Below are 14,544 nucleotides of genomic sequence, written 5' to 3' on the forward strand. Positions count from 1 at the left end.
AGGAAAAACAGTTTTTTTCCTCTTAAGTTTTAAGAAGTTGGGAGTTATGTTTCAAATTTAAGGGCTGAGACAAGATTGTTATAATAAATTTTTAATTTTCGTGTAACAGCGGCTTTAGTTCAATGGTAGGTTTTAAAGCTTTAAAAACTGTATGTATCTACTTGACAGAAATTTGAAAATTAATCAACCAAATGATATGGTGTTGGTTAGTAATATGCTTTGGTTTATATTTTAAATATACAGTGCTGAAAATAAATGTTCATTTTTGTTGCTGGAAGAATAGTTTTACATTTTATAATCATGGTGAATGGAGGAAAAAAAGAGAGAAAAGTATCCCACTTAGGATGCAGCAGAACAATGCAGGGCATGCAGTTATTTTAGTCATCTAATATGTCAGCATTCAAGAATCTGAACCGATTGTTTAAAAAAAATCTTGTACTTTGTTTCTTTTGTTGCTCACTTCCAACTTTGTCATCTGTCAGAATGCAAAAAAAAATTATCCTTCTATAACCATTGACAGGATAACACAAAAGCTGTCTCCAGGTCGATATTTTGCAGCAATATTTTTAACATACGAACAGTAGTTTTTATAATTTCACCTTGGTGCTCAACCATTTATTATCGTATCAGAAGCATGTCAGTAATTCCTTTCTAAATGTCTGCTTCTTTTAGCGCTGAGACCCACATCAAGGGCTTCACACTGAACGATGCTGCCAACAGCCTCCTCATCATAACGCAAGTTAGGCGGGATTATTTGAAAGGTATGTCACAATGCTTGACCTTTACGTCACATTAATGCCTCTGCAGATTTTTCTTGTAACGCCCTTCGAATACTTGGATAAAGGAGTCCATTTAGCAAATTACCTGCTTATCAAGAGCCTTTTGTGGTAGCTGAGAGACGTAAATTACTGTACATGCATTTATAATACAGCTTGAATATGAATGTACTTGTCATTTGACCACTTAGTCCAGTTTCCATTCCATTTAACACAAGATGGGTTTTCTTAAGATGAATCACAGCTCTTCAGACATGCAAAATTTGTGTTCCAGAACGAGAGAAAGTACAGGCTTTCAAGTGCGTTAAAATTCACAGTGCAAGTCATTTTGCTTTGGAAATTAACATACTTTAGAGCATCTGAAACAATTCCCAGCAGTTGTTTCTTGCATATTGTGTTGGTTGTGTGTGAGATAGCAAATGAGTTAAATTGAGTGTTAAATGTGTGGGATTGCGCACCAAATGATTATAATATTGATTTTTAAAACTTAATCTAATACTTTTTAATAGTTCATAATACCAACAGCAATAAAATATGGTGTGTGTTTGAAGTTTAGAGTTTTTAAATTAATGTTAAGGTAACAACAGTGATATGTGGCAGTGACCTTGGTGAGGACAGATAGGGACTGTTGAACTGTGGGTTCTCAGTGGGGTAGACTTGGATCTGAAGGTCCGATGAATGAGTTCCCAAGGAGAGATGATGAAGCCCTTAAGTTTAGGTGGGTAGCTTTTTATGTAAAGTTTTCATTTGAATTTTAGTCAATATAGTTCCACCACGGTTCTGCTAACAGGACAAAACCCTCTTAGGAGAGCTGTGAGGGAAGCTGAAGAAGCTCTTAAGCTGCTACATGCGTTTACCTGGATCTTCTCGGTCTGTTACAATGGCCTTAAGTCCTCGTTTGCCTGTTTGTTAAACAAATTCACATCCTGGAGAGGGAGAAAGTTAGCATCTGTGCAGCTTTGGGGTTGCCTGTCAGTACGTGAACATGCCAGCCATCTAGCTGTCTCCTGAGTGACTCGCACTGAATCTGGACGTGGTAGCTCCTTCCTTTGCAGCCCTTGCACCCCAGCACCCTACAGGCCAAGCACACCATCCAGACAGGCTTTTTGGACAACAGTAGGTCATCCTTGAAGTGGTGTGTAACGCTTGTTGTTAAAACTTGAGCAGCCTTCATCTGTTTCCCAAAAAAAAAAAAGACTTCATTAGGTTGAAATTTTATATAAAAATGAGAGGCAATTTTAAGGCATTGAAAAGTTGATCTTGCTCCCCCACATAAATAACCCTATTGTTGTCAGTAGCTTATGTTTCTGTAGAAATGGAGATAAGATAAAGACAGTGTCTGAATTTCAGGGGGTTCATTTTTGACTGAACCTGACATGAATTTCACTCGACTGCCGTCTCTTACTGGCTGGGAGGCGTACCTGGTGTGGTGTGTGGCCTGCTCTTAGCTGTTCCACTTGACTGAGCTTGTCTGAGAGCAGACACAGTGACCCTGCTGTTGCCCCTCTAGCGACACCACCCCTCCCCGTGTTCAGCACACACTAACCAGTGGTCTTCTATGAGGATGGGAGCAGTGCTAGCCCATTTCCTGACCCCGCATTGCTCCGTGGCTGGCAAGAGCTCCAGACTTTGCCAGCATTTAAATCCTCTTCTGTTCCCCGCTTCTGTCTTTGAGGTTTCTTTTTCTCAACCCCATCTAAAGTAGGGAGGAAAAATAATGCAAGTTAGGTCTTAACTTAATTTTGTGAGCTTACACTGTGGCAGAGTTAATAAGGTACCTGGCACCTTTGCAGTGTGATTAGTATCACTAGTGAGTAATTGAGTAAGTGCTGGAATCGAGTGACTGGGGTGGAAAGGAGTCAGGGAAGGGAGGGGTGGATACCGTGTATGGTGTCCTTTAAGATATTAACTGTGCAGAAGGAAGGTCTTGTATAAGAATATGATTCAGGTCACAGGGTCTCACGCTCCCTTCGGATGGACATACCATGATCTATTCTCTGAACCCCTCCACTCTCATGCGCACATACAGCTCTGGTGCAAACTCTGGAACGGTTAGACTAGGGTTGGTGCTAGCAATGTGACCTTGACTTTGGAGAAATATTTGAACCTTCTGCCTCAATGTCTCATTTGTATAATTGGTTCTTAACTTTAGAAGGGTAATTGTGGTTGTGAGACTGGGTACCATGCCTTGCACGCAGCAAATAATCAGTAATACCTGCAAGGCATCTAATCTGGGAGTGTAAAAATTGGGTATTCCAGTTTACCTGTATCCTGTGTGAGTGCTTCTGTCTGAACCAGAGGGAGACAGTGTTTTTACGAAACAATCTGTGGGATATTAGAAGTTTTCCTAATCACATGATCTCAGATTGAATCAAGTCTGGGGAAGTATGGCTAGGTAGAAGATGCTTTCTTTTTTTACAAGCTCTTTAATTTTTTTAAATTCTTCCTTTTTTATGTTTTTCTGAACTTGTCAACTTACTTGAAATTGGTTACAAAAGGTTATCCCTGAATGGAACTCACATTGTTGGTAATCTTGTATTTTTTCTGTGACTTAAAGTAGAAATTTCTCTGCACTCAATATCTTATGTCATTTTTTTAGATTTCTCATGAAGTATTGATATTTTTGTGATCCAGAGTAAATTATTCATGGTCTTTCATATATAGCCATTTGGCGCTCATACTTAAAAGCTGGTTTTCAAAATGCATTCGTCAGTATGGATCATATGAGAAGAGCTCTGTGCTCTGCTCTTTGATTTCAGAGGCTCTGAGGACGCTAAAAGCTGCCTTGGACCTGGGGCAGACGCCCTCTAGGTTAGCAGTGACCCGCCTCATCCAGGCATTTGCCCTGAAGGGTGATGTACAAAGCATAGAAGCAATTCAGAAGATGGTGCATGGACTTGACTCAATCGGACTTTCGCGGATGGTTTTCATCAATAACATTGCTTTGGCACAAATAAAGAAGTGAGTATTTTTTTAAGCTTTCTTTTCCTCTGGCATACCCTGGAGTGAGTGAGCAGTATCTCAGTTTTTACTTTTAAAAAAACTCTTTCAGGCATTTGGAAAACACGTCAGCTGCATTAGAAATTCCATATTCTGATTGTTTCCTAGTTAACTTTTAGAATGAACAGCATTTGTCAATTTGCTATAAGTTGCTCCACAGTTACTCACCTTTCTTGTCTGGGTTTCTTGGTGAAACACTTCCATTACAAAAGCTAAAAACGATCTCGTGCTTGTCAGCAATCCTGAGAGTGACCCCCTCCTAGAATATGGTGAAACAGAGCAAGCTTGTTAAAAATATGCGTTTCCATATCCCCCACCGCCCATAAGGGTGCTCACCCATAAAAAGGGGAGACATTTAAGAGTGGAGTCTCTTCACACCGCTGTAGAAGGAAGTGGGGACTGGATTTTTTAGTAACCTCACTTGCAAGGCATTTATTCACGAGGAAGGCACTCTTAGTGCCTTTGAGGGGAAATGTTCTTTAACAGTTAATGTATAAATTTAATGGCATATGACTTTAAAATATAATGTTTGCTTTTTTTTGTATTTTTTTTTTGTTTGCTTACTCCTGTTTCTTTGAGCAGAGAAGGTTATTTTTGCTTTACTTTTTAAAACTGTTTCCCCAAATAGAACTTCAAACTTTCCCCCTTCGTAAGAAAATGTGATTCTTTTAAGTTACAAGATACGGAAATTACCCAAGTAAGAGCCAGTTGAATTTTTAATTGTTACACAGTTTTACATGATTTGGAGAATGTATTTTTTACTCACTGTAATTTCTCTGAAACACATAAGACAAATGTATTGTAAAAGAGCATTCATTTTTAACAGTGAATTATTTAATGTAACCATTTTCAACATGAAATTATTTGAATCTGGAGTGCTGTAACTATAAACTATCAGATACAGATGAGCTCAACCAACATGATACACATGAAGTAATTTATTAAATGAGGCCACGTGGTTGGATTTTTTTCACATTTAAGTATTAAAATGCTTCAGGGACTTTTACTGTAAGTTGAGTATATCCCAAATATACCTGACAAAGAGAAACATACAACTGTGGGTTAATATGAAAATATATACCTTTTTTGAAGACATTATCATCCTCTTTAAAAATCCTAAAATGTTCCTACTTCATACGCTAGTGACCAATTGTAGATTTATAAAGTACAAATTAGAGCATTTAAAGAGGTATTCACTTTATATCCAGAGAAACACAATCAAATTTAAGTATTTAAGATACAGTGTTTTCTAAGTTATCTCCATTAATTCTTCTGTGTACACTTGTTTGATACTGTCAGTAGAGCAGTATTTTAAAACAAGCAACTGTTTTAAGTGTGGTAAAGAATAAAGTATGGAAGTACTATAGCATGAACCACCCAGTGATTCCTCTGCTACCTAAATGTGAGTGGATGCATGTTCCACGGTGTTTTTATCTAGGTAATTGTAAACACAGTTCCTTTTTTTCCCTCAATGTTTTTCCATGAGAATGTCTAAAAGTAAGTTCTTAGAGTAAAACTGCCTGCAATATTAATATAAAAACAAACATTTGTAAATTTATTTTGCTTTCCTTTATAGCAATAATGTAGATGTTGTCGTTGAAAACATTGAAAATATGCTTACTTCAGGGACTCCGACCGTGGAGCCCCAGTTCTTTGGCTTGGCCTACTTGTTCAGAAAAGTAATAGAGGAGCAATTGGATCCAGCAGCGGAAAAGTGTAAGTTGAAGAACAGAAAAGCACATTTTATCTCTGCTGAGCCCAGACCAAATCTCTTTGGTGGGCTCGTTATACCACTGTTGTGACGAAGGAGTCTTCTTACCTGTTGTTTTTCCAGTAAGCATCATGGCAGAGAGACTGGCCAATCAGTTTGCAGTTTACAAACCTGTCACCGATTTCTTCCTTCAGCTTGTGGATGCAGGCAAGACAGATGACGCCAGAGCCCTCCTACAGGTACGACCCTCTCCTCGTGGAGCAGGGGCTTGAGAAATGTCTAGACAAGTGTATGGTGGAACACTGGCAGGGAAGTGTGGCACTGCTCGCACATTTAAATTCAGCGTGAGTCAAGGTTGCCTGACAAGGACTGCATTGTAGGTGGTAGGCGGCTGGTGTTCCAGGTGCCAAGTGGGACTAGAAATGTCCTCATAATTAACCAGGGGTGGGGGCCGAGGAAGACGGGTCTCATTGAAGTGATTTAAAGACAAATGTGTCCGTGCAGATAGGTAATGTAAAACAACAATTCCTTTGATTTCCTACTTTAATTTCTCTAATGCTCTAAATACTGTGCATCACCATGGCAACACAGTTTGCAAACAAAAAGTAGGAAATGTTTGCTTTTCAAGTACAGCTCCTCACTTGAATACTCAAACATTCTCAGCGCCTTATTCAAGATTTATTAAGAGTTGAATTTGCTTTCCATTCACTTGTGTGTCACAGACACATTAAATGACAAATGCAGGTCTCTGTGGCCCGCACTCTCAGTTAAATTAGCAATCTTCAGGGAGGGAGACAAGCGCATTCATGCCATTTTAACAGCACTAAATATAAAGCTGCGTGCGCCGAGTGCGAGGGAACGGTGGGTGAGCGGAGCTGCCACTGGCAGTGTACACAAACAGGCGCTGCTGGGGGCCCTTCCCAGCAGGTGGCAGTCAAACAGCCACCGCGATCCCGCCCACGGCTGTGTTTGTGTAGACTCCCTGTGTCAAATTGAGGCCTGGGGCCAATTTCGGATAGTAAATAGTATTATATTCACTCACATGTCTACCAGCTGCGCAAGACCGTAAGTGGGAGATTGGGAAGGTAAGACTGTACCCCTTTGCTGGAGCTTCTGTTTGGATCCTTAAAGCACATCAGATTTGACAAGAAACCCATACCATTTTAAAAAGACTTTTCTCAGCATTAACAGTTTTATAAAAAACTGTAAGTTGGCCCTGCTTCTAAGGTTTTTCATTTGTTTCTGAACAGAGATTCAGGTTTATTAGGGGTTTTTTTTGTTTGGCTTGGTTTGTCTACTCCCTCCCCCCCGCCCCCCGCCTTTATTTTTCCTTAAAGGATAAAAGGCAGTATCTGGTAGGCAGGGACTGCAGGAATCTTCGCATTGCTGCTTTCAGTGGTGAACATTCTATTTCGAAAGAAATGAACTCTTAGCTTTATCTTCGTGCACGCGTGTCTCAGCAGCCAGGAGGGGAGCAGGTGCCTAACTGTGTAATCATACGCGGTCGCTGTGCGCTGTGTATTTTAACACACTCCTTTGACAGCGGCCCTTGTGCTCCGTTCGCCAGCTCTTCAGCGCTGGGTGCGAGCGCTGGGGCTCTTGCCTGCCCCTTCCAGCTACGGCGCCCACGGCGGCCCTACCCAAGGGCTCTTGGGCACAGCTCTGAGTTGAGGCCTGAGCCGCAGCCTTTCCTTGTGCTTTTCTCTACCAGACGGAGGTTCCTGATGAGCAGCACTTTACCCATCCTCTACCTGCTTGTCAGACAGTAAAAGCTGATTCTTGCCGTAGTAAAGAATACTTTATTCACAGATGTCGAAAACATCAGTTTATAATGTAAATGTGCTGTGTGTCCCCAAAAGTGCTTTTATACCTTCGTTTTAGTATTGACAGTGTCTTAAAGCCTTGAGAGAGCAATGTGCTTTTAGGAACTTAGGAGAGTGACATCTGTGATGAATGTAAACTAAAATATTGTCTTGCCATATTTGATTTTACTATAGCATCTCAGGTTGGGTAGACACTTGATTTATCTGGTCTGTCATGTAAACTTTTTTTTTGAGTTTAACTTTTGTCTCTTTCTCAAGCACTGGCTGTCTGTTGCAATGAAAGCCTTTTATAAAATAGAGAGATTGAAATCAGTCCTTTTGTATGCATAAGTGTAGGTAATTATACTTTAAAGAGAACTTGCTTTGTACATTTTAATTTTTATAAAGAAACGAGCAGTTATCTCCCTGACACCTTATTAAATGTATAATTAACCTTATGATCCCCAGCTCACTTGTGAATGCTTGGCAGTATAATTGGAGAGGAATCGTGTTTCTTTTTTCCTCTTTCTTTGCAGTCCTAAACCTTATTCTGTGGTTGTTGAAGCATTAGTTTAATTTTTCCCTTTTCTTTTTAAACAAACTTTGTACTTGCAGTGCCAACGGCAGCACCCCCAAAGCTTGGCATAGCTCACACTTGTTTTCTTCCTTCCTCCCCTTCAAAAAACATGGTTGACTGTCAGGCCTTCCTGTTGCCAATGATACACTGGTGCATTATTGTGCGCTTCCTTAATTGGGAATATTCACCCTGATCTGCTTGTTTATCAGAAATGCTCACTTGCTGTGTTGTGTTTTAATTTTTAGAGATGTGGTGCAATTGCCGAACAAACCCCAATTTTGTTGGTGTTCTGTATTAGGAGCTCTCAGAAACCGGGAAAGGTACTGTGCTCTCCTTGTTATCAAATCAGTGATGCTGTCAGCCACTCTTGCTCCATGGATTAACGTAAGAGCTTGGTGGTTCCAGGCTTTATCTAAAGCACTAATGAGATTGAAGACTTTGCTCGTCAGTACCGCCTGCTTTTTGTAGAATGTAGCTGAGAGTGAGTTCTAGCTCCTTCGTTGGACTAGAAGGAAACAAAAAGGAAGCTCATGGAGTGAATTTTCTTTTCGTCTAAGTGTGCACCAAGAGCCCCAAGAAAGGGCCCTCAGAAGTGGAAGCGTAGGCCACTCTGGTACATTTGATGGTGCGGAGGCCCTGCCGAAGGAGCCTTGCTCCTGCAGATGTCTGTCCCTTCCAGTGGCTCCTTTAGACCGTTTATCAGGTCTCGGCCACCAGGTAGATGGGCTCTTTGGTTTTAAAACATACCAGTTAACATCCCAAGTTAACGTTCTCATTCATATAGGCTCATGTGTGTAACAGAGCCAAGTCCTGTTTTTGATGTCTAAAACACAGATAACAGCCTATTCCAAACATTTATTTTAGATCTGATTTTACCTAGTGAGCACCAGCATCATAGTTTACTTGGGTGTTTTCAGGTTCCTGAGTGGGTGCCAGTGATGTTTGCTGTGAAACATAGAGGTTGCTTCCAGGCCAGGAGGTTTAGTTTTCCCTGATTTCCACACGCTCCCTGTTCCTCCATACATGCTTTTTAAAATAATTAATTGCAGTTTTTTTTAAAAGCCTCACATGTATTTATTCACAACAAACAACTTTTAGGAAATATTAATACTTGTTTGTTTTTGTTTTGTTTTCAAAGAGGCTATTTTTTAAACTCTGTAGTTAAAAAGCATGAGAGATCTAAAAAGCACTTGCCCAGCCACGTGTGGGACTGTGCCAGGCTCCTGCCTTTCTCAGGAGACGGCTCAGTACAGCGATGTACAGTAATACGCCCACTCGGAACCTTCCGCCCAGCAGGCTTTAAATGCAAGCTGTCCAGGAGAGATGCAAGCCTGGGAGTAGACTGAATGACCACCATAAACAGGAAGCTGGGATGTTTCAGACGCCAGTTTCGGCGTCCCGCTCCTTGAGAGAGGACAGTGAAGCCAGCTTTGGAGGCTCTCTGTGAGATGGGAACGGCACGTGCGAGGCTATAAAGTCGGCCGGTGATCTCTCCAGCAGGAGCGGAGTGTGTGTGGAAAGACTCAGCGGTTGTTGATTACAGGAGACAAAACTGGAGCGTGTCTGCAAGCCCTTGGAAGCAGTCAAGTAACGATTTCAGTGAGATCTGAAAATGCTCGCTCTAAATAGCACACGGGTGGCATTTACGGCGGAATGTTTGAATTCTTCTCATTCGTCAAAGATGTTGACACCTGAAGTCCAGATCTCCTCCGCCCTCGAGATTTTGTACCTTCTTGGTAATGGCCTGCCGGCCGACAAAGAAACAATCTTTAGATGTTTAGGAAATACTGTGTTTAGATAGATCCTATTGTATTTAGATATTTTAGGAAAGTAGTCACAGAATTTTAAGTAGAATTGCATCACTTTTGAAAGCTGCTGGTTGGTTTTGGCAGTAAATTACTGAATCAAAATCAACACTAAAATATGCAGAAGAAAAGGCCATTGAATTAAATAGATCTGTGATAATTATCGTCAGGATTTTCTGATACAGTACTGATACATCAGTTCTATTTTACTATTTTGAACTAGTGATAATGTTGCCTCTATTTAATTTCCTAGGCACCAACTCTGAAGTCTTTGTTAGAATTGATTCCTGAATTAACTGAAAAGGAAGAAGCATACACTTCTGCCATGAAAAGCTACGGTAATAATTTTATTCTGACTCTATTATTTAAGTGATTTAAATTCTTGTGGTATAGTCAACTAAGTTGTACTCTTCAACTGAGAGCAGTAATCTAAATACCAGATTAAATATCAGATAGCTACTTATGATATAAGTAATTCACATAGTTCTAGAGTGTATGTTTTAAAACTATATTTAAGAAAAATACGATATTACATGTTGTAGGATCCCAGGCTCCTTGAAGGAGCTGGACCTCCACTTACATTTATGTGTTAGAGACCAGTTTGGGGGCCCGGTGTGTGGTACAGCAGGTTAAGCCCCTGCCTGGGACACTCACATCCCGTGTGAGCACCGGTTTAACTCCTGGCTGCCCTGCTGCCGATTCAGCTCCCTGCCAGTGAGCCTGGGAAAGCAGAGATGGCCCTTCTACCCTCACAGGAGACCTGGATGGAGTTCAAGGCTCCTGGCTTTGGTCTGGCCCAGTCCCAACTCTTGTGACTATTTGAGGAAGATCACTCTTTTTCTCTAACTGTGGCTTTCAAATAAAATAAATAAATAAATATTTTTTAAAAAAAAGTAGAAACCAATTCAGGTCTTCCATGATCCTGTACCTGGTGCGTAGTGTGAAGTAGGTTAATGTTTGAGACTATCACTTGATTTGTTGTCTTGGGTTTTTTGTTTTTTAAGATTTTATTTTATTTCTTTGAGAGGCAGAGTTACAGACAGAGGGAGACACAGAAAGAAAGGTCTTCCATCCACTGGTTCACTCCCCAAATGGCTGCAACAGCCGGAGTTGAGCCATTTTGAGGCCAGGAGCTTCTTCTGGGTCTCTCATGCAGGTACAGGGTCCCAAGCACTTAGACCATTTTCCATTGCTTTCTCAGACCATATTAGGGAGCTGGATCAGAAGTGGACAGCTGGGTCTCAAACCAGCACCCATATGGGATGGGATGCCAGCACTGCAGGCTTAGCCTACTAAGCCACAGCACCAGGCCCTTGATTTATCTTCTTGCTCCCTCAGTTCCTCCGCTCCTACCTACACCTTTGACCTAACAGACCCCTTAATTATGAAGTCCCAGTCGAACTTCCTGACTGCTAGGAATGGCATTGAGTCAGGGAGCCAGGGTGAGGTTTGCTGAGTGATCACAATCACCCATCCCACTTCCACTCACTGATGTGCTCACTGAGGGCCTGGAGTATGGAAAGAATTGCTTTGCTAATTTTATTTTTGGCATGAAAACAGACTCAGTCATCAATGAGTCAATTGGTTCTCCATTTTGCCTCCCTTATGAGGGAAATATACTGTTCTTCAAATTCCAACTATAGTCAAAAACCTTATCAAATTTCCAGTAACTACTAGCATGAAATGATGTCAAATGCTTAAAATTCATGTGCCTGACTGCCAAATGAGGTGACCCAGCGTGGGGCAGAGGGCAGGAGTCAAGGAAGGAGAGAAAGTGGAGCTACAGAATTTTCAGCACAGCTTCCTAGAAGATGGAGCTTGAGCCCCTGATGGTAGGAGGGAAGCAATTCTTGGCCCCTTAGAGAGAGGAGCAGAGATGTATACCAAGGAAATGGACATTATCCAGACTGCAAAGATCTGTGTTATGATGAGTTCCCTTTGTGGGGGAGAGCTGTTGTGAACTGATTGTTCAGCTTCTCACCACGGTCCTGCAGGTGCACCCTGGCTTCATGGTAGAGTTCCTTAGATGTTAACACTCTTCATACAAAGTCCCCGGGAGCCAGCAGTGTTGCACAGTGGGTTATGGCATCCCACATCAGAGCACTGGTTCAAGTCCCACCTGTTCCGCTTCCTGTCAAGCTCCCTGCTACTGCATACCTTGTGAGGTAGCAGATGATGGCCCAAGTTCTTGGGTCCCTGCTACCCACATGGGAGACCTGCATGGGGTTCCTGGGCTTCAGCCTGGCCCAGCCCCAGCTGTTGCAGGCATTTGGAGAGTGAACCAGCAGATGGAAGATCTTCTTGGTCTATCTCTCTGCCTTTCAAATAAATAAATATTTCAAAACTTGGCCAATCAGCCACAAGGCAAGGGCCAGCTCGTCATAGCTGCTAGGCCCGTGTCGTTCTAGTGCAGTATGATTCTGACTGGTTAGAGCTTTGCTTTGTCATCATAGCTACTTATGTTCTCCGAATTTGCTTATTTGAAAATAGGAAAATATATTGAAGTCTTTGTGGACGTTTAGCTGTTAATCTTGATAGGTGCAGATATGCAGGCTTCTACATCATTCCCATGCCCCTCACCACAGCAGGCTGGGTTTTCTTGAATTCAAAGTGTGGATTGTAAGCAGGGGCTTGAATGGCGTGTGCTGATTACTTTATAACCAGGGGCGGCGGTGTGGTCACTGACTCTCCGCGGGATACCTTGGGCACGCAGTGCCACTCAACGCTCTTCTGCAGACAGTTGAGTGTGGCCACACCTGGCCTCTCCCCTCGCCTCCACCGTGACTGGCGCCGAGCGGGTGGTGGAGATTCTGAATAGGACTTCTTGCCGCAGGTCGTTACTTAGTCACATGCCGTGGGGTAGAGGGACCCAGCCGCCCCTGAGCAGCTGAGAGTTTTGGGGAAAAGGTGGTCTCTGCCTGTGGCTAACACCTTCTTCTGTAACTTTCCTCAGTCCTGGACAAAGACGTCGCGTCTGCTAAAGCACTGTACGAACATTTGACTGCAAAGAAGACAAAACTGAACGACCTGTTTCTGAAGCGCTACGCGGTTTTGCTGAAGGGCGCTGGAGAGTCAGTCCCCTTCCCGGAGCCCCCTGTGAGTATTTCTTAATTACGGGAGAAAATACCTCTGCAGATTGACACGGGCCTCCGAGCAATGCGTAAGAACATAAGTTGAATACTTAATTACGCAAGGATTAGGCCTGTGCGTGGAGCCCTGGGGGGTGGCCGAGGCTCTGGGAGACAGGGCCCTCGGGGCGAGGCAGTGGGCAAGGCCGTGGCAGACCTCCAGCTGGAGGAGGGAATTTCTCCGGTGTCCTTGGGGCAGTTCTCACCTTGTTTCAACTTGAAACAGGCTTTGATGGCCTGGACTTCAGTAGCCAAACATATACCCCTGTTAATTACTTGTTCGTTTTAGATGAATTGGGTTTCTTGGATTTCTTCATCTGGGAAATTTGGTTTGCTTTCAGTAAGAGAAATCACACATGCAGAATTCCTTTTTGTTCATTGAATCGAAAGTCACTGCACCTGGATTATTTCAAACACCTTGACCTTCCGTACCCACGTGCACACATGCACACAGCAGAGGCTTCTGCTCTGCTTTTGGGGCCCTTGAACTTGTGACTTCATGAAACAGAAGACTGTGCCAAAGCTTGGGGGTGGCATTGGCCGCAGGACCAGCAGTCTTAACTACCAGTTTGCTTTATAATTTTTTTAGATTTTATACTGTTACCCCCTTTTTTTTTTTTTTTAAGATTTGTTTATTTATTTGAGAGACAGAGGCAGAGAGAGAGAGAGAGGTCTTCCATCTGCTAGTTTACGCCCCAAAGGGCCACAACGGCCAGTTTGAAGCCAGGAGCTTCCTCCTGGGCAGTGGCCCAAAGACTTGGGCCATCTTCCACTGCTTTCCTAGGCCACAGCAGAGAGCTGAATCAGAAGTGGAGCAGTTAGGACTCGAACTGGTATCCATATGGGATGCCGGCACTGCAGGCAGCAGCTTTACCCACTACGCCACAGTGCCAGCCCCTGACGTTACCTCTTGCTGTGAACTCTTTCTCTAACTTCCCTCTTCTCTGCCTTTTTTTTCCTTATTAACAGGAAAGCTTCGAATTCTATGCAAATCAGCTAAAGGAATCAAAAGAGAAGCCCTTGTGAGATTAAGAAGGCACTTTGCTGCATGTGTGTTCATGATTCTGGACTAAATGTTATTTGTAAAATGTACTAGAAACAATAAAGTGAAAAATTACTTTTCTACATACTTTCATTTGTAAAATGCGAACGTTGAGCATCTTACTGCTGATTTTGTGTCCATTGAGTCATAATACGTCTGTGTCGTTTCTTTACGGCTCCTCTGTGTGAAGCTGTAACTCTTCAGGGTTCTTCCGGCTAATGCCATCAGTTTTCCTGCTCTGTTTCATTTGTTATTTTCATTAAAATGTTATTCCTTTCAAACTTGCTTGTTTGTATTGTTTATCTGAAAAATTTTGGAGCTAGAGAAACAATATTTAGCTTCCCACTGTTTGATATTCTATAATTCTGTGTGCGTGAAGTCCTGGATAACTTTCCAGTTTTGTAAATCACCAAATCTAGCATGTGTTGTTTTCCAGCAAGCAGCAGAGTCCAGTCACTGTCGCCATCACCTGCCCTCGGCCAGCTCCCGACGCACACGTTCAGCACATGTTCATTCCCTCCCTTTTTCCAGGGGCACCTATGAAGTGTCAGAGTCTTGGTCATGTCCTCTCATTTTTTAAAAACTTTTATCTCTTTATCTGAAAGGCAGAGAGAGAGAGAGAGAGAGAGAGAGAGAGATCCACTGCTTCACTCCCCAAATGGCCGCAACAGCCCAGGCTGGGCCAGGCCAAAGCTAGAAGCCG

General features: G+C 42.5%; 1 protein-coding gene and 1 long non-coding RNA gene across 2 annotated transcripts in view; one reads left to right on the forward strand and one right to left on the reverse strand.

Annotated features, from left to right (window-relative positions):
* LRPPRC (leucine rich pentatricopeptide repeat containing) overlaps positions 1–14,122 on the forward strand; it is a 110,183-nt gene extending 96,061 nt beyond the window's left edge. Inside the window, exons 31-38 of the mRNA XM_008254465.4 lie at positions 673–761; positions 3,536–3,737; positions 5,353–5,492; positions 5,611–5,726; positions 8,112–8,186; positions 9,925–10,009; positions 12,625–12,767; positions 13,769–14,122. Coding sequence (XP_008252687.2) covers positions 673–761; positions 3,536–3,737; positions 5,353–5,492; positions 5,611–5,726; positions 8,112–8,186; positions 9,925–10,009; positions 12,625–12,767; positions 13,769–13,825 — 907 coding nt within the window. The 3' untranslated portion in view covers positions 13,826–14,122. The remainder of the gene's footprint in view (positions 1–672; positions 762–3,535; positions 3,738–5,352; positions 5,493–5,610; positions 5,727–8,111; positions 8,187–9,924; positions 10,010–12,624; positions 12,768–13,768) is intronic.
* LOC103347691 (uncharacterized) lies at positions 2,334–5,733 on the reverse strand. The gene is made up of 3 exons (XR_001792990.3): positions 5,596–5,733; positions 3,945–4,035; positions 2,334–2,472 (listed from the first exon to the last, which is right to left on the reverse strand). It is a non-coding gene; the product is annotated as an uncharacterized lncRNA (long non-coding RNA).
* Positions 14,123–14,544: the final 422 nt, after the last annotated feature.

This window comes from Oryctolagus cuniculus, chromosome 2 (genome assembly GCF_964237555.1).
Source record: "Oryctolagus cuniculus chromosome 2, mOryCun1.1, whole genome shotgun sequence".
NCBI classification, from domain to species: Eukaryota; Metazoa; Chordata; class Mammalia; order Lagomorpha; family Leporidae; genus Oryctolagus; species Oryctolagus cuniculus.